This window comes from Anabas testudineus, chromosome 1 (genome assembly GCF_900324465.2).
Source record: "Anabas testudineus chromosome 1, fAnaTes1.2, whole genome shotgun sequence".
In the NCBI taxonomy this organism is placed as follows: Eukaryota; Metazoa; Chordata; class Actinopteri; order Anabantiformes; family Anabantidae; genus Anabas; species Anabas testudineus.
Window position 1 is genome coordinate 24,660,788 of NC_046610.1, and position 18,887 is coordinate 24,679,674.

At 40.6% G+C, this 18,887-nt stretch overlaps 1 protein-coding gene across 2 annotated transcripts in view; it reads left to right on the forward strand.

The window, feature by feature from the left end:
- sh3pxd2aa (SH3 and PX domains 2Aa) overlaps positions 1-18,887 on the forward strand; it is an 83,517-nt gene that overhangs the window by 20,500 nt on the left and 44,130 nt on the right. For both annotated transcript variants that reach the window (XM_026360802.1, XM_026360803.1), the window contains exons 3-5: positions 5,371-5,446; positions 7,806-7,882; positions 10,785-10,876. In XM_026360802.1, coding sequence (XP_026216587.1) covers positions 5,371-5,446; positions 7,806-7,882; positions 10,785-10,876 — 245 coding nt within the window. The remainder of the gene's footprint in view (positions 1-5,370; positions 5,447-7,805; positions 7,883-10,784; positions 10,877-18,887) is intronic.

Genomic DNA, 18,887 nt, shown 5'->3' on the forward strand with positions numbered 1-18,887 from the left:
TGATTTTCCAAATATTTTTAGAAACTTTTGAAACACAGAAGATCTACACTGTCTCTGAATGTATCAAAACCCAGATGACCTAAACTGTGTCCTGTCCCAGAATGCAGCACACCAGAGCCTATAGACCACAAAAAATATCAGATTTCCAGTATTATGTTTTAAACTTGGGGGCATCAGGTAGTATCAATTTCCGCTAGAGATGTGGGATGTCCCCAACAGGGGGCAGCTGGTTAGGGGGTGGTGGGGGTCATTTTGTTTCAGAATCATTACCCCCCTAACATGAACCCATCTGATTCATATTAATCAGGAAGCTACAGATGCCACCACATAAAAAAAAATACTAGTTCAGCCACTGGAGAAAATAGGATCCCATCTCATTAAGGGTCTGCCTCAGTCAAAACTGATCCCTGAAGACTTGTTCCAAAGACCAGAGCAGATACTGCAGCCTGAGATTAGAGAGTGGAGAGTGAGTGACTGTGGATGGACAAAAGTTGCCACGTCTCTGCACCTGTTGTTGAATTGAAACTAAAGGGAGCCCAGCTTGCCATATGAACTCAAAACACCCCACGGTGTTGACATCTCCACAGACAGTGCTGAATTTCTTTTAAAGAGTTTAACCCCGTGTCTGCTCCCACATGTGTGTAAAAGAGTGCAGGACACCATCTTATCATGTTCCATTCAAATGTAATCTGCCAACCATGGACAGTTAGTTGTCCAGATCTGGTGCCAGGGTGCCAGTTTATATTTAGAGGCACAACTGTGAGTGATTGTGGCTGGAAAGGAAAACCTACTCCCCTCATCTCAGACATCTGTCTCTCTGAAACTGGATACTGCCAGGCGCTAATGCATGTCCAGGCTTGATTCATGTGCTCCATTAGTTTCTACCATTGTATCTTTAGGATTTGAGCTGATAGAGAAAACAAAATTTTGCGCTAAAGACGCAATGATTTCCTTTCTCCTAGTTTCAAACATTTGTGTACTTTCTTTCCTTTCTGTCTTTAAAAAGCTTTGAGAGAGAAAGGGGCATTTGATGGTTCCCAGTGGTAACTGAGAGAAAACAACATGTTTACATCATGGAGACAGGGTAAATGTTGGCTTTATCATTAACTGTATGTTTGCAGACACAAGTGGCAACAGCAAGAGCAGTGACCTTATCTTGTCATGCCTTCAGTCCAGTGAGAACAAGCATGCTGTGACTCTGATGCCTCTTGCTCACTATCACTCACATGGCTGCCTTGTCACGCTGGTCATGAGTTGTTCCAGAGGTTCACTGTGTGTGTGTGTTTATTTCCACTCCACTCTGTTCCACTACTGTTAAGCCTGGGGTAAACCCTTGCTGTCACATGACCACCAACAGGAAGTGAGACATCAATCACATGCGCAATAACAGTATGGCATTCCCCAAGTTTATGCCAACTGACTCTCACAGTTCCTTGTATGGAGGCTCTATTCTTAGCACTTCATGATATGAAGGTGATTCTGCTTATCTCCGTCTAAGCATGATCCAACAGAGTCAGTCCTCCCTATATACTTGAAATGTAAGTGTCAAGTTACTGTAACTGAAAGGGATGTTATGGATTATACTGTGTATCGTAGTTTAGAGAGAGAAATTGGATGTGGCATTAATTGAGAGAAGCTCTTGTACATAATATTACTCTCTGGTATCAAGAGTCATATCAGTCTCTGTGGCTTGGCCTTGTATGAATTGGTTGTGCTGACAGTTTATCTATTAATCGATTTGTGTATTTGTGTACAGAGAACTGTTCAAACTATTTTTAAATTAATTAATCCCTACAGTTGTTTAAGAATCGCAAATGCAAGACATTCACTTGTTCCAGCTCTTCAAATGCAATAATGTCATGTTTCTTTTCACAGAAAGTATTTACACAGACAAATACATCAAGAAAACACAGCTGAAGGAAATTATTTAGATTCTCTTACATCAATGCTACTATTTGGCCAAACTCATAGAAGCTGGGGTTACAATGCATAATGTTGTGTTCTTTACATGGTTTTATCATCAAATAAATATATTACCCACTGTTTACACAATTTGTGTTTTGTCTGAGTTTTGAACAGTTATTTTCTCTTATCCAAGTGTCTGCCAAAATGCCTAAATGTAATCAGAAACAAATTAACTGAAAAATATGATAGGTCCACTTTGGCCCAATGCTGGGTCCAATACACAATCAGTACAACACAGCGTCTGTTGTGCATTTTTTTCAGTATATCTAAAATCTGAGTGGGTCTGAGCAGAATAGGTATCGACCCTTTTGCCAGTATTGTTCTCTGGCTGTTAGGGTCTGTTCAGATCAATATGACTAGATTCTGGTGGGATCTAACTGTCACTGGGTCCCCTTTATATCAGGTATATTCAGCAAGGATTAGTTTCAGATCAAGTGCAAAATGTAATGAACTTGTAAAGATAAAGATCTTCTTTGTTAAAACCATCAAGTGTAATAAGATGAATAAATACTGAACATCCAGACAAAAAACCAACAGGCCTCAGAAATGACCACCCTATCATATTTATCAGTATGTAAGACTTAAAGAGTGTTTTTTTATTGCTCTTATTACTACTTGGGTATTGCAACATTACATTCGTTTTTTTGTTTAAGCTAATGATCTTACAAAGTGCAATGTAACCCAGCAAAAGCCAACAACAAAACCTGATCTCCCTGATGATGTAATGTGTAAGAGCGTTGCAGAAAAACTAGTAGAAACGTCTGAATTGGGCACCAGAGTAAACATTACGTCATCGTAATCTATACTTACTCTGACAACAGATAAAAGAACCCCTTCCTTCTGCTTTTTTTACCTGCCTCCCCACATTTACACCAGTGGTCCAGAGCTGCACAGCATCATCCAATCACGTCCCTTCACAACTCTTCTTCACACTCTCTGTGCTGGTTACCAAGGAGACAGTGAAGTGAAGTCTGGGAAGTGGAGCAATGGTTTGGCATGAGTGTTTCTCATTTTTTCCTTTTTTTTAAAAATGTTTTTTATTTCTTTTCTTGTCTCTTTCGACATCCAGGGTAGCACAATAGTACCATTGGGACTAATGACTGTGTAAATAAAAGAGATGAGACAGGCTACTATGCAGTGTGCTGAGGGTATGCATGCATATGTAAAAGAGCGCTGTCGCAGGCTCCGTCACCTGATCCCCACCTGTTCTCACCATTTTCCCTTGCTGTGATCCCACAGTTGATCTCACATGTGGGATGTGAGCATGCGTCTTCTTGTCAGGATTCTGTCAGCAGGAAAGGGTGTATTTTAGGGCGAACTTAAACTAACCATAGGCCGTTTTGAATAACGAGCTAAACTTCATCCAAGTGGGCCAGCTCGGGCTGGACTGGTAGCATGAGAACAAGAGATGACTTATTATTGATCTCTGAGAAACAAAACATCGTAACGTGCAGGTATTGCATCTGAACACACACATGGACACACTCATTCTTACACAACCTCACACTCTACTAGCCACTCTACAGCTTTGACTTTTCCCCCCACCTCATATTCTACCTCATCATTCACTTTTGTTGAGAAAAGCAGGAAAAAAGGCTGCAGTGAAACCTGCTGCGAATTCAGCTTCTCTGCTAAATGTTTGATTGCCGGTCCATCACCTGTCCATTCCAGTGTGTCTCTCTGTCTCAGTGGGTTGTAAATTCAGCAGGATTTATTTTTTTCTCTGTCTCAGGCAGCATGGGTGTGTGGATGGGTGGCTGGGGAAACCTGGCAACCATAGAAAGATCTTTTGAGAAGGAAGGGTGGGGAGGCACGGGAGACAAGACAGTGACTCTGGATAGTGGCCTGTGTAGCATCGACTCTCATTTTCCTGGGTGCTCTAACTCTTCAGCCAAGTGGAACCGGGTAAAAGAAAACAGTTCAATGAAAAGGTGGATGCACACTGACAGACGGACAGAAAGAACTGGATCTATAGATGGATGTCTCAGGAGGTTCCACTGGAGATTTGACTGTGTGTGCATGTGTGTGTGTGCACATGTACACATCTCCATACATTCAGAGGCCCATCGGGTTGTTGGCTCACTTAGCTCCCCAGGGTCTCATACAGCCTTTGGGCATCAAATACAGGCACTACTGATGTTTCTTCTCTGCTCTCCTCTTTCCTTTAATTATATTCCTTTCTGGACTTCCATCCCCCTACGCACGAATACACACACACACACACACACACGTGCACACACTCTTTTTCACCTACCCTTTCTTTGTGATTATTGTTTGCTGCAGTGCTGTACAGTGTGTTTGCTAACCCTCTGCTCGTCTCTTTTCTGCTTTGCTTTTATTTTCTTTCTAATCCCTCTGTTGAATGATTTATTTGAAGGGTGAAAGCGGCTAAACACAAGAGGGCAGACACACTCATCTACACCCCCTGACCCCTGCTGTATATCTCGTTCTCTCTGTGCCTCCTCTTTTCGTTACCTTGCTTCTGTCTCTCTCTGTCTCGACCCCCCTTTCTCGCCATCCTCCATCAATCTCTTTCTCACCGCATGCACCTCCAGCTCTGGTGTCAGCACTTCTCCTCTCACCATGTTAGTGTCGCTGTGCTTTATGACTAAATCAGAGCTGGTATGACTCCCGTGAACCCTGCTGCTCTGCCACTTAGGACCAAAGAAGTGTCCCAGGATTTAGGTTTTACAGTAGGTGCATACGCTTACATGGGTTTGGGATTAAGTGCATAATACGCATAACAATAAGTGCGAATATTGCACATTTATTATGAATCTATTATTATAAGAAAGGAAATACAGAGTTATATTTCCTAATAAATGAATGATGAATTGTTTATCATATGTCCTCACCATATAATAACCTACTTAGAATAAGTTATTCAGAAACCTTGAGGAATCAGTGCTTGCTTTTAATTCTGTGCATTGAGTGCTAACCTGCTTACCTCAAACACTGTTAGCAAGTCTGGCACTAATGACGTTGTCCACTGCTACAGTAATTAACATGTATAGTAGCTGACAGGTAAAAAAAAGACAAATGGTAAGCAAACTAACTTGTTTTACTTATGTGTTGTGCGTTATTAGCCAGCCAGCTTGCCAGTGGCCTACTTATACTAAGAAATTATGTGGGCTTTGTCTGTGGTTGGTGGCTTAATAGCGTCGTTGTGAATGGGCAGAACATCTTCTGCAGTTAAGCTAGTTAGCTACCATATATTATTATTTTACAAACCATAAGTCTGCCTAGTTTTGAGTAGCCAGGTTAGCTGCCTTTGTGCAAAGCTAGTTGGCGCTGCTTTTAACACGTAACACATGATATTATGGATTCTCTCAGGAAAAAAACAAATAAACATTATTTCTTAAAATTTTAGACTTAATCGTTTTTTCCCTTGTCTTTCTTCTACAGATGCAGATACTAGACAAGTTCCCAATTGAGGGAGGGCAGAAAGACCCAAAGAAGAGGATCATCCCATTCCTCCCAGGTAATAGCCCGCTCTTGAGCTCCAGTTATCTGAACAGGCTCCCACATCAATAATGTATGGCTGGCACTCGCAGCGCGTCAATAAGGGCTGGTTACCGATGCCTGCTTGTGTGTGTGTGTGTGTATTATGTATAGATGTGTGTGTTACAGCATTACTGCTGACAAGGCCTTATCTCTGACTGTCGGATCTCAGTTGTGCACATCTGTATCTTTGTTTTGTTTTTGTAACATTAAATGCTTTAGTAGGTTATATATAGCTACCTGAGGTTTTGGTTCTGCATTATGAATTTACCATTTCAATGCACAGATATGCAGTATGTTTCCTTGCATTGAATTGAGTCTGGCCACAAATGCTCGTCTCTCTTGCTGTAAGTCATCGCCTTACATTTGCGACTGTTTATTTTGGAAAACACAGTTTATGCCCCTTGGCCCACAGCATTCCAGCATCTACTGTGAATGCTCTCCATCTCCCCTTAAGCCCTCCTCATCCTGTGAGTCTCTCTCTTTCTCGATGACACACACAAACAAAACAAATTTGGAAACCAGCCAAACTTCCACCTACGTCTTTTCTATGAAGCCAGTGCCGCTACATTCAATTTTACCGACCATAAATATTGCACATTGTAAAAGGAAATACAGTGTGGTATATATGTGTGTGTGGAATATAAATTCCTTTTTAGGTATGCAATAAAAGCTAAAATACCTTAAACATTTTGTTATAAAAGTAACTGACAAAAAGTAAAAAACATTTGTCAAGTAAAAAAAAAATCTTGGAATTTGAAATTGAATAAAGTTGCATTCGAACATACGTACAAATACATAGTTTTGAAAGTAAATCATTTCAGTGGCATTTCAACTCTGAGTATTTAGTAGTAATAATATTTTTAAAAAATTATATTCAGTGGCTTAAAAAGTCAGTGTTCAGCCCTTTGTTTGCTTTGATGAAAGACTGTGTGTAAAACCTCAAATAGGTTCACATATAAACCTGTCAAGTACAACAGCCAACATTGAAGAGTGGTGAGATTCATTAACTTCTTTGCTTATTCAATCAGCTGCTACTTTCACAGTTTTGCCAATTTAACACTGTTTTAGGCTAAGATCTTGCACCTTTGTTTGTGTTAAGAGAACATTTATCATCTGAGAATGACAGCTTCTTTGGCAAATTGAAAAAAGACCATTTTTTTTTTTACAAAGAACACTCCTTTAATATTAATATAGAAAATCAGGTACTGAAGTGGCAGAAACTCCTAACTCTAATTTGGTAAAAACATTACTCAAATTGTCTTTACCAAGGTGGTTCATGACACATTTGAGGCCTCAGGCAGACCCACTACAGTTCATCTATTGCCCCCAGGTTGGAGTAGATAATGCCATCATATACCTAGCTCCAGAGAGCTCTCTCACACCTGGACAGAGCAGGCAGCACTGTGAGGATCATGTTTCTTGACTTCTCCAGTGCCTCTTATACAAACCAGCCTGTCCTGCTGAGAGAGAAACTCCTAAAGAAGCAGGTTGACTCCTCCACAGATTCCTGGATTACTGACTCCCTGCCAGACATTTCACAGTTTGTATGGCTGTGAGGTTGTGAGTCTGAGCAGGTGAGCAGCACAGGAGCCCCACAGGGGACTGTCCTCTCACCTTTTCTCTTCACCCTGTACACCTCTGACTTTTAGTACAACACTGAATCCTGTCATCTGCAGAAGTCCTAAAGTGTATTAGTAGTTAGTTAGTACAGACACCTGGTAGACCAGTCACCATGTGGTCCTATACTTCGGTTTAATCAAACCTTCATTGTATATAATCAAGATCTGCATTACACATGGTTACATGGTGGATAATGCTATTGTGCTAATAGCATAGTATATTTACTGTATGATAACATAGTCCAGCCACTATGTGCGCTATGATGTGTTTATATACCTGTTCCTTTAGCACAGCTTCTTAAATACAGCATGAAAGATCACTGAAACAGGATGAAGTGCATACATTTAGATTGTAGGGGGCTGGGGTCTTTGTGAGTGGGCTGAGAAGAGAGGAACTGCAATGCATAAAGCATGTGTGTATAAATCCTGTGTGTTATTTATAAAGACATGTCACAGACAGAGGTCATGGGATCCATTTGGGGACAGCTGGGTCCTTGAGTGTGGGACTTAGATTGGCTGAGCTGTGGAGGACCAGTGCCGTATATTAGTGACATCTCCTGGCAGGCATCGGGATTACACGCAGCAAGATCTTATTCAATTTGTTGTATTTTCTTTGGGAGGGATGTGTGCACACATCTTTCCTCACTCCTTTCCTGTGTTTGCTTTCACTTTCTCACTATCCTCCTATTTAATTTCCTTCTTTATCCTCTCTTCCAGGCAAAATCCTGTTCCGGAGAAGTCATGTGCGAGATGTGGCCATGAAGCGGCTGCGTTTTATCGACGACTACTGCAGGGTAAAGACAGCCTCACTGTAAACATCCTTCAGTTCCCCGATCTTACTCTGGGGAATGTTCCCCGGCATGTGCAGAGTCAGGGTTCAAAGCCTATTTGTTCTGTTCACATGCTTTAAACATGGGACACAAGACAGGGCTGTGGTTGTGGATGAGTTTCCAGAGAACAGTCACTATGAGGAGCCATCTATTAGCAGTAGTCTAAGATGCTTTCTGAGGCTGTGACAGACGTGAGTTGGTGGGGATACGTAATGATCTTTTCCTTCTCCAGTTGAATAGGCTTTTATTATTCTCTACTTCAAGGGAGAGTTTTCTTAACACTTCCTGTTCTCTATGATAGTTTTTTATTTATGCTAGATCCAGATCCTTCCCTTCGTCATGCCCTCCTCACTTCCTTCCTTCCTTTTGGCACAAATCCTCACTAGCAGTGGGGATAGGCTGCATTACGCCAGATTTGGGCTCTGATGTTTGCGTTTGTACACACATTTATATGGCAGTATTGTTGGCCTCTATTAAGAAAGGTTAGCTACGGTATCAGCGCTGTAATTGGGACCAAAAGTTTAAAAACCGAAACAATTATACACATCTCCAATGAACTCCTTAGCTCAGCACAAACAGCGCTTTATAAAAAGAGAACAAGCTGCTTCATTACACAAATAACCTAAAGCACTCTAATGTTTACAGTTGCTATAGTGAGCCTAATTTTTAACCCAGCAATGTGGCGTGTGCCACACTGTTTACTTCCTATATCCTGTTTGGGACGCAAACAACAGAGAGGAAGAGTAATTACTCAGGGTTCTCAAGGGATCTGTTCTCTGGAGATATGAAGATGCATACTCCATGTAGCCAGCTGTGGGTACACAGTGAGATAAGGCCTCTTTAATCACAGTCACAAGGATCTTTCAATAATATAGGTAAACAACATACGAAGGTAGCATGGACCTGTCAATTTGAATAGAAGGCTTATGTTGTACATGTTCGGTTGCAGTCTGTTCAGTTTTACTGTTTAGCTCCTTTTGGTAAACTTTTGGTGGGATCCAGCCAGATCATTTAATATAGATGGTTAGACATCTGACCCCTTCTTTGACTACAATAGGGCTTTGTCAATGTACGTACATAAAAAGAGCATTAAAGCTGCCTCTTGATATTTTTGTTTACAGCTTGCCACCTTAACAACAGTGGAACAACTTGTAAATAAAACTTTAGAATATTATCACCTTATACCATTGCAGTAGAGGTGAATGGGTTTGCAAACAGCTACCTATTTACACACTGAGCAGACAAGGGGAAATATTAGCATTCAAGAACATTGTAAGTGGGCATTCGAGCATATTGATTCAAATGTTCAAATGGCTGGGCCAGTTACAGCTGCCGTGCGTTTTCAATGCAGAGCCAATTTCCTCCCGCAGAGTACGACAGGTTCAAAGGAGATCCAGCTTGGCCACAGTGGGAAGTCAAGAAAATCTCAGTTTAATGTAAATATGCTCGGACACAGTTCACATACAGGCGGGTGAGAGCCAACCACGATCACCTAGACTCCATTAGAAACCTGTATGTAATGTGAAGGAGTTATTAACTAAAAGGAGGAAGAATTTAAAGGTGTAGTCACACTTAACTTATTATTTATGATGTGTTTTTAAAATGTTAAGCATAAGAAGTTAGGGAGGACAAAAAAAAAGACTTGAAAAACCAAGTTGTCATCATTGTTCCTGAATCTAGTGGTCACTGATACAGTACCGTGCAAAAGTCTTAAGCCAGTCTTATATTTGTTTTTTAGCAATGCTGTGATGACCATAAATGTTAATTGCTGTTTTTGGCTTCCAGAAAGACCATTCCTGATCAAGACCCTTCAGACTATGAAAGGAATAACTTGGCATTTGGATGAAGCTGCTAAATACCTATATTTTCTACTTGTATTCTAATAAAGAGACTAAGAAATAATATGAATAACTAAATATATTGCCATAATAGCATTACCAAACAACAAATCTAATGATGGCCCAAGACAGTACTGTATGTGAGGAAGCAACTATGCAGGCAGGGCAGAGGATGTATCATGCTCAACTCAAAACACACCCCTACAGCTTCAGAGCCCAGCTACTGCCAATTACTTTGTACTGTATGTTTAAATGCACTATAAATGTGCACACCAGAAAATGGCAATTGTGTGATATATTGGGTGACTACAAATAGGACTGGCAGAGCTGAATGATTAGGGAAAATTGCTTGACTATTGAGTAGCCATGACTTTCAAGTTAAAATGCCAATCAAGTAGTGGGGCCAGCCAAAGCAGTTCAGCTGAAGCAGATAAAATGAACATTTACTCTTTGCACTCCCCACATCATCCCTGCACTCACGTCTTCTGATTGGCTGAACACACTTCATCCAGTTAATTAACAGTGATGAGTAAATGGATAGTTGGAAAACAAGCAAGACAGTGGCTCTCAAGGACCAGCGTTTCACCCGCTCTTAATCTTTGTTTTGGACTGATTTTCCAGGCACACTGTTTAACTTTAGCTCAGCTGTTTACCAACAAGTTGTTAACTCTTATGTGTTTTATGGTGCTGGGCAAGTGGCGCACAGGTAACACGGGTTTACCAGAGAACAGCATTCGTCACCTAGAAAAGAGAGAGAGATTGTTGAGAGTGGGTAGGAACAAATCAGAAAAATACCTTAAAGACACTGAAAATGCTTTGTAACAAAAGTGGGAAGGGGAAGGGGAAGTGCAGAGTTTCCCATCAGCTTACATTCTGTGAGTTTGTCACTTTGACTGACCCTTTTTTAAAACTAAACTCTTGTATAATACATAACATTTTACAATTGATCAGTGCAGCTTTAAGATACTTAAATAGGTCAAAAAAAGCTGTCTCTTTAACCTCCAATGTCTTTGTCTCTCTCTCCGTAGGCGCTAGTGCGACTCCCTCCTCAGATTTCTCAGAGCGAGGAGGTGCTGCGCTTCTTTGAGACGAAAGCTGAGGACATCAATCCTCCTGTGGAGTAAGTGTTAGGTACACTGCACAGAATAAACACCAAAACACATGCAAACCATTGTTCAAAGGTCTGATGTCACTTAGTAATTTTCTTGTACAGATTTTCTGCATCATATAATGATCAATTAGTCTTTTAAATTGATAAAATTACAATAGCAAATGCAACCTGCCTAATGTTGAACTAATATACTAATGCTGGCTGGTCATGTGCCTCTATACGTCCATGTAGATCTTGCAATAACAACAGCTGTTTGTTGGTAGATAGTCATTTACAACATATCTACACTGTATTTCGGATAAATTTGATCTTATAAAATCTGCTTTTCTTTAAAAACAGAGACATTTCTAGGCCCCAATCTTTTCAGTTGTATTGTAGACATAGATTAGCCTACTGGCTGCTTTGTGTTGCGCTCCCTATGAACACAGCTGTTTCTTTGCAGTTAAACTGAACACAGTTTTGCTAACTGTGAACGTCACATCTGACAGTTGATAATGTTATTCTCAATAACTCAGGTGTAGCTGAGACACACACACCACACATGAGCGATTTCAAGATTTCAGCATCTTTTACATGTGATTGTTTGAACAATGCCTAATTGTACAGTGGCTAAGCTCATTAACTCTCTGTCTCTTCTCACTTCCTACTCTATTCCCAAATCAGCTCTTTCTCTCAGAGTTTGTTAAAACCTCCTACCACGCCAGGCGAAGGGAGGGTGGTGGTGGGGCGGAGCACAGTGAGGAGTTGATGGATGTGAGAGTGGGAGGAGGAGAATCACTTGTTTCATAGCAGGAGATAGCCCCTTTGGGTAGTTTTTAATTAGAGAACATGCTCCCCTCGCCAAACCCAAATGCCAGTATCGCACTATTCATTTGTAACCTGTTCCTGTATGCACAGACACAACTTAACCGGAGGTGCTGCAACCCAGTACTCTTGTTAGACCCAGGCTACATCTTTATTACTTGTATTACTTTTCTTAGGATCTCTCCTCACATTTCCCTCTTGAATGAAAGAAAAGCAGCGAAACAGGCAGGATTTAGTGACCCGTGCCTGCCAGTGTTTTTCAGCACAGCGTAATAGAGTTTCTCTACCACTCTTCCTCCCTTTTCTAATTCTTCACGCCTAACTTGTCCTCATAAATTGAGGTACATTTAATTGACACGACAGCTCTAGATTACAAACACCAATGCCACCGCAATCATTTTTTGATCAACAGCTTTCATTTCCTCCGTTCCCACACAGCTTTTCATCTTCCATGCTTTCTCATCTCTCTTTTACTGCCCTACTGTCTCTTCTAGTGCCACTCATTTGACTTATGCCCTTTATTTTTTCAGTGCTTAAATAAAAAACTCTTTCTTTCTCCCACTGTCTTTCTCAGTTGTAGCAGTATTTGATTTTGATGCATAAAGAAAGTTTTATGCATAATCTTGTAGATTAAGCCATATATCTTGTGAGATACTGACTATCAGGCAAAGAAGGTAAATCTCCCTCCTTAAAAGGGTTTTTTTACTTGACCACAACTTTTATTTAAACTAGAAGTCCCAATGACAATATTCTATCAGAGGTCTTGCATGTTCACAATGGACAGAGGACAATCAAGAATGTCGTCAGGGACATTTCCTCCATGGCCTATGGGTTGTAAGAATGTGACGATAGCTTCAACAGAACTTCCACACACATCACATTCAAGTTTTCAAAGCTTCATAACAAAACTAAATACCTCAAATAATTAGCCCCCAAATTTAGTGTCTAAACTGCAGATATATTTGCTGAAGGAACTGTTACTCCCTCTTCTCCCACAATTGCTGTTAATGCTGCAGGCTGGCTGTGAATTGGAAATAGTTGACTGAACCCACAAACTGTGTCGTAGGGGACACCTTAGTCTAAAGTAGTGCTGTACACCAGTGAGCCTGAGATCAAATGGAGCTAGTATCTGATCTGATTTCTTGCTAGTACTTGATAATCCATTGGACTCTACTTGTGTCATGACTAAATTGGATGGGCTCCTTTCATTCCCTGCACATAATGCATCATCTAAATGAAAATGAATCATCGGGGAGTGTGTTCAGGAATGAGATTGGCCATGGATTTAAAGTATGGAAGTATGTGTGTTAGTGGTGTGTGGGTTATTAATGTTCAAGCACAAACTTATCGTAAATGCTGCAGAGGAAGAAAAGGATGAACTACTGAAGAATACTGACAATCCATCATGGTTTGTGTGTGTGGTGGATGTTGAATGTTGTTTTTTCAGCACCTTTAGTGAATCTTAGTGATAGTGTCTTGTTAACATCTTTAAATGCATGTGCTGCCTAAAGGCTTTGATAATTTATAAATAGTTGAAGTTTGCATAATGGGGCATCATTTTTATGACTTGGTATAATTTGCTATTAAGTGCTAATTTGAAAGCAGGTGAATTACATCCAATTCTTGTCCACTTAGAATCACAGCAGAACAAGAAAAAGTAGAAAACTACTATAGGGAGCTGTGGCTCTGTATTCTCATCTACATTACTTGATGTCTCTTAAAGACATAGAAAGATTTGATCTTTCCTGCAACGTGGAGGGCAAACATAATAAGAACACTTTTATTCATCCATGTGTAAACCTACCCAGCCTGCAGCTGTCTTTGATTATCCCTCTAAAATGATTTCTTGATTCACTGTAATGTGAGAAAAGCTTTGGGAATGTTGAAGCTTTGAAACCTTTGGGCAATAAGGTAGCCTAATCAAAAGACATTTCATGATTTCTATGTGTGTGTGGTTGTGAGGGACAGATTGATATTTACAAGGTTCTCAATTGTGGAACATATCTGTTTATGCATATGCTTAGTTTATGTCATATTGTTTGAACTGTTATTATAAGAAGCTGAGTGGGAAATGTTAACCCACTAAATGTAAAGTTGGAGAACTTCTGATGGTTACAATAACTTCCATTTGGCAGAATCAATTGCACATAACTGGTTTCAAAAGGGCTACAAAGCCACCACTGCTGGCAGTGAAAGACAGATATTAAATACATAACACATAAAATAGATTGATATACCGTTTGTATGTTTCTTATCTTAATTTAACTTGTATGAATATTGTTTCAACCAGAAATATGGAGCTAATTCAGGAATACCCCGATAGCTAAGGTGATGAGGTAGGTTTGGCTTTAGTAGCAGCAACAACACAACAACAAAGTTGATGGCCACCATCTTGCACAACAGTCATTTGTGCGGTAACTGTTTCCATCCTCACCATTTGCCGACCTGACTCAAATGCAGCTGTAACCCTAATTGTTATATGTATAGTATGATCAGGCAGCGGGTGGATATGTCTGGGTCCGCCCTGGAGTGGTTCCCACATCCTCATATGAATGTCTGTGTTGAGGTGTACCACAAGATTATATCCTGCATCCCATCCAGTTCTGCACGTTCCCTTGGCCACACAATGGTATCTTCTGGTACAACTGTGTCAGTGTCCTCAGTGTCTTACCCCTCTTTTTTCTCTTTTGATAAATCTTCCTTACAAAATCTAGATGTCAGTATTGACCAGGAGTTGCCTCTTGACTACATGTTAATCAGATGACTTTGTTCCTTTCTTTCTGCAAAGAAACACTGTGTCTCAAGTATTGTCTCAAACTGGCATGCGCTGATGCATTTTGATTTTGTCCAGTCTTGGCTACTATAACTCTCCATCTGCCTTAGCAAAGCATCTCTGGATTTGTCCTTAATGCTGCTCACACACTCATGTGGCACCAGTCTAGATTTCTTTTAAATTCTGTTTGACGTTGTTGTGATTTCTGACCACTCAGCTTTCAGTGGTCAGCCACCTGCTTACATTAGATACTGGAGCTCCTGCAGCCTCAGCAGTAGGCCTCTAAGAGCTTGTATACACTCAAAGCTTTTCAGCTGGGTTTTTCAGTTCCCTGCCTCATGTGCATCTGATTGAACAGATACACTACTATTTTAATCGACCAGTCAATCAACCCAAGTGTCGACACAGCCTTTGTATCGGCTCAGGTTCCACTCATGCTCTATGCATGTAACTGATGCCCAAAGCATATTTTTATGCTTCAAGTGTACCACAGTTATTGTGGATTAGGCTCTAAGTGCTTTCAAACACAAGTGACCTACATGTTGTACTGTATCTGAACACCTCCAGCGTAGACACATGCAGAGATCTGTAGATGCTGCTCACTCTATGCCTGTATATATAGTCCTGTGATCAGGGTTCATTGGTTGTTCCTTTCTGCAGAATAAAAGTGACAGGAGACTGTGGCCTCTTATGTCTTTTTTCTCTCTTTATCTTCCTTCTCTTCCCATCTCATACTCACTCCCCCTCGCCCTTTTGTCCAAAAGTTATGAAGCATCCCTCCCTCTCTCCACCTTCCCTCCCTGCCTCCCTTTGCCATCTTTCTCCTCCTGGTCATCTGTTTGTTTCATTCTGTCTGCTGCAAGTAGGAGATGAGCAACAGACTCACTCAACCTTAATGGATAAGCTGCTCCGCTTCCCTCACTATTAGGATCAATAGCACTCATTGGACACCGTACAGCACCAGTGTCAATGGGGTTAAACACTTTAGGCATGTCAGAGAAGTGAGGAGTGGTCAGTCGAGCGTGTGGCTTGTGGGACATCTTGTGAGTGTGTTTATGTGTGTGTATAGCCATTCATGTGTGAACTTCATTCAGTTATAATCCTAAAGGAGTTTTTCACGCAGTGTATGGCATGTTTTTTTATTTTCAGGTTTTGTCACTGCACCTCCTGTCTGCCTCTTCACTTATCTGTCTTTTTATTCCGGCCGTCATTTTACACAGATGCACTCAGTCAACCCTCCCACCCAACAAAACATCGTGCTGTCTGACTCACTTGTGCTCTCCTCCTCACACACAGGGTGTTGTCAAGGTGGGGCTCAGCTTGCAACAGTAATAGCTTATGGGAGGGCTACACTGTGTGTGAGTGTGATAAATAGAGAGGGATGTGGGAGAAATCCTTAGAGAGGTGAGGAGGTCAAAAGCAGGCAAAGGAATAGTGCACTAACCGTCCTTCCAGTACCATGTGCCTGCTCTGCTATGTAAGATTGGATTTTCGGACTGATTTGTTAAGAAAAAGGAGCTGCATTCCTTACTGTGCATTACTAGAATCATTCCTATCAAAGCTCAGAAAACACAAATCCTGAGCAGATGCCATCAACCATGTCCTCTCAGTGTTTGCTTGAGTGACCCCTGCCTGTGAAGTGAAGCACTGCACCTCTGTGTGTTGGACTCTGAGCTGATGTCACTCTTGTGCAATAGGTTGCTCCTTTTTGAAGCCCAGCACCCTTGATGTTTAATGTATTTTGAATGGTCTTGATCTGGATCTGTGGTGTTTTTGTTTTGCTTTATGATGCTCTCAAATGTACTGCAGGATGAAAACACTGAAATTTCTCTCCTGTGGTACAAAAAAATCCCTGATATCAAAGAACAGACTTCATCATAGCTGCTTTATGACATTTTTTGTGTCAAAACACACAGAACATATTTATACACTTGTAGATTCAGCTTGGGAACTGCCCAGTGTGTTACTCCCAGAGCAGCCTCTTTGTTTTGTCACAGCCTCTAGTCCAGTGGTTCCAAATTTGGGGTTGTGCAGCACACAGAAGCAGCCGTGAGATTAATCTAGAGTAGACTATAAGGAGTACTTGATCTGCAGATTTGCAGATTTTTTTCTGATCTTAGTGTCTCGGTTTAAAGAAGAACTTTAGGAAGACTTTGCTTAGCTTTATTTGTTCATGTCTAGATCGTCATACCAGCGCTAGCTACAGTTGCATGTTGTACAAATTTGAAGCGCTTAAAGTTAATGTCACTTTTACTCCACAACATTTATTTGACAGCTTTAGTTGCTTTGCAGATGTAGAATCAATTAATGATTCATGATCTATTATTATGAATTAAGCAGCTGTCAGTACATGAAGTGGTTTAAGTCAGCTTCACCTTTACCAGCTGTTGTTTTTCTTTTCATTTAAACCATGTCTCTATAACACAGATCTTTGAGGTTAATTAGTAGGAAATGTCCTTTGTCATATCTTTCACCTTTGAAAGTTCATAACAAATACTTTCCCCTTTTAAACAGTTGAGGTTTAGCTCCCAACATACTTTCCTCCTCTTTCTTACTAAATGGTCAGTTGGTGACTAGACTAGACTAGACTAGATTAAATGCTCATGTTGACTATCTGCTATTATTACTTAGGTTATTGAAGTGTCTCTCTCCTTGAATCTTTACATGATATAAACTTAAATTCTGAATATTTTTGGAATCAACAATGCAATACATGAATGCAATGACTTTTGCATTCATGTTATCAGCAGCATCAGGTTTAAAAGTGTTTGAAATACTTAAAGTGCCCCAAGAGGCCAGTTTCGTAGTGGTGTACTGTTGTCTCTAAAGTACATTTTGGAGCATGTACTCACATGCAGATTGGGAAATGCAGCTGTCCACCCAGCTCCATGTATATTCTAGTCTCCAGTGACTCTCCACATGGTGGCGTACCTCACAGTACAGACTGATATTTTCTGCAACATCAGCTGTTGTATCCAGTTCTGCCCCTGGTCCAGTCTCATTTCCCCAGGTTTTCAATTCCTCTATAAATATTTCCACTGTCTAGTCATACACTTTTGCATATGTTGGACCTTCATTCTATATTTATGTCCATTTTGGCCCTTTGTTCTTCCCGTATGAGATCTCTTTTTACTAGATTAATTTTTCACCCCCCCCCCCCCCCCCCCCCCCCAATATCCATCTCTTTTTCCTTTTTGTGAAACATGTTTTTTTTTTCTTCTCTTACTTAACACTATTTTAACCCACATTTTGCATTTTTAGCAAGTCAATTTGCATCGGACATGGGCTGTGATTTGTTTTTTCTGTCTGGGCTCATGGTAGGCCATCATATAACTATCAGACTAAATGGCATTATCTGTCCTCTGCAGACCATAGCATTGACAAATTTCTCTATTAATATGCGCATGCTGCATTTCAGCTATGATGACAGTATTCACCGGTGCACATGGGTGATGTTATTATCATTCATCACCCCCCACTCCCCCCTCAACCCTCTACTGTGAATAACAATAAGGATCGACCTTGGATTGTGCCCAAGAGAGAGAGAGATGCTGCAAGATTATCAGATTATTTGTGGGATAAGTGGTGAACTCATGTGATTGGTCAGCGTTTAGGCTCTCAACAGGAGGCTGCTTAAGTGGCAGAGTTATCCCTGGTGATGGGGGTGACAACATATTTTCCAGTTCTGCAGCTAATTAGGAATAAGTGGGTGATAATGTGTTTGTGAGTGTAGAATATTGGAGCAAAAGTGTACTCACTTCTGTCACCTCTATTTTTCTTTTAAAAAGCTCTTCACCAGTTGTCTTATCTGTATGTATGCATCATAGGTTGACATGTGAACACCCCCAGACAGAGGCTCCTCTCACCATCCCAAATTACCCTATGAGGTTATCTGGAGCTCAGCAGCAAGTTAACATGATTTAGGATCTGTATGTAGGCTGATGGTGAAACAGGAGTTCAAATTGGAAATCATATTTATTGCATGAAAGAACAAGATGTATAACATTTGCAGTGACACTTACCTAGCAGAGAGGAACCACATTGTATTTCAGTTTAACATGTAAGCAAAAAATAAATTTTAAACAACCTGTGCACAAGCTTTTACTGAATAAGCCAAAGCAATTGTTCAATTAAATTTTCTGCAATAGTTTGATCACGGATCGATCGTTTCAGTTATTTTTCGAGCGGACTGCCAACTTCTCACATGCGTGGCTTTGCTGCTTTTCTTGCCATACTATTTGCTAGTAATTTAAATACATTAGGAGTTTTGGACTCTAACTCTGTGATCCTCCCAAATGTAGAGATGGAACATTTTGTGTTTATTTGCTTTGAATTAATGACAGCTGTTTTTTCTACATATCTGTATGTGCACAATTAGAGTGTCTGCACTTGTGTGTACATCCGAGTGCTAAGGTTAATTGATTCCTTAATACCTGATAATAC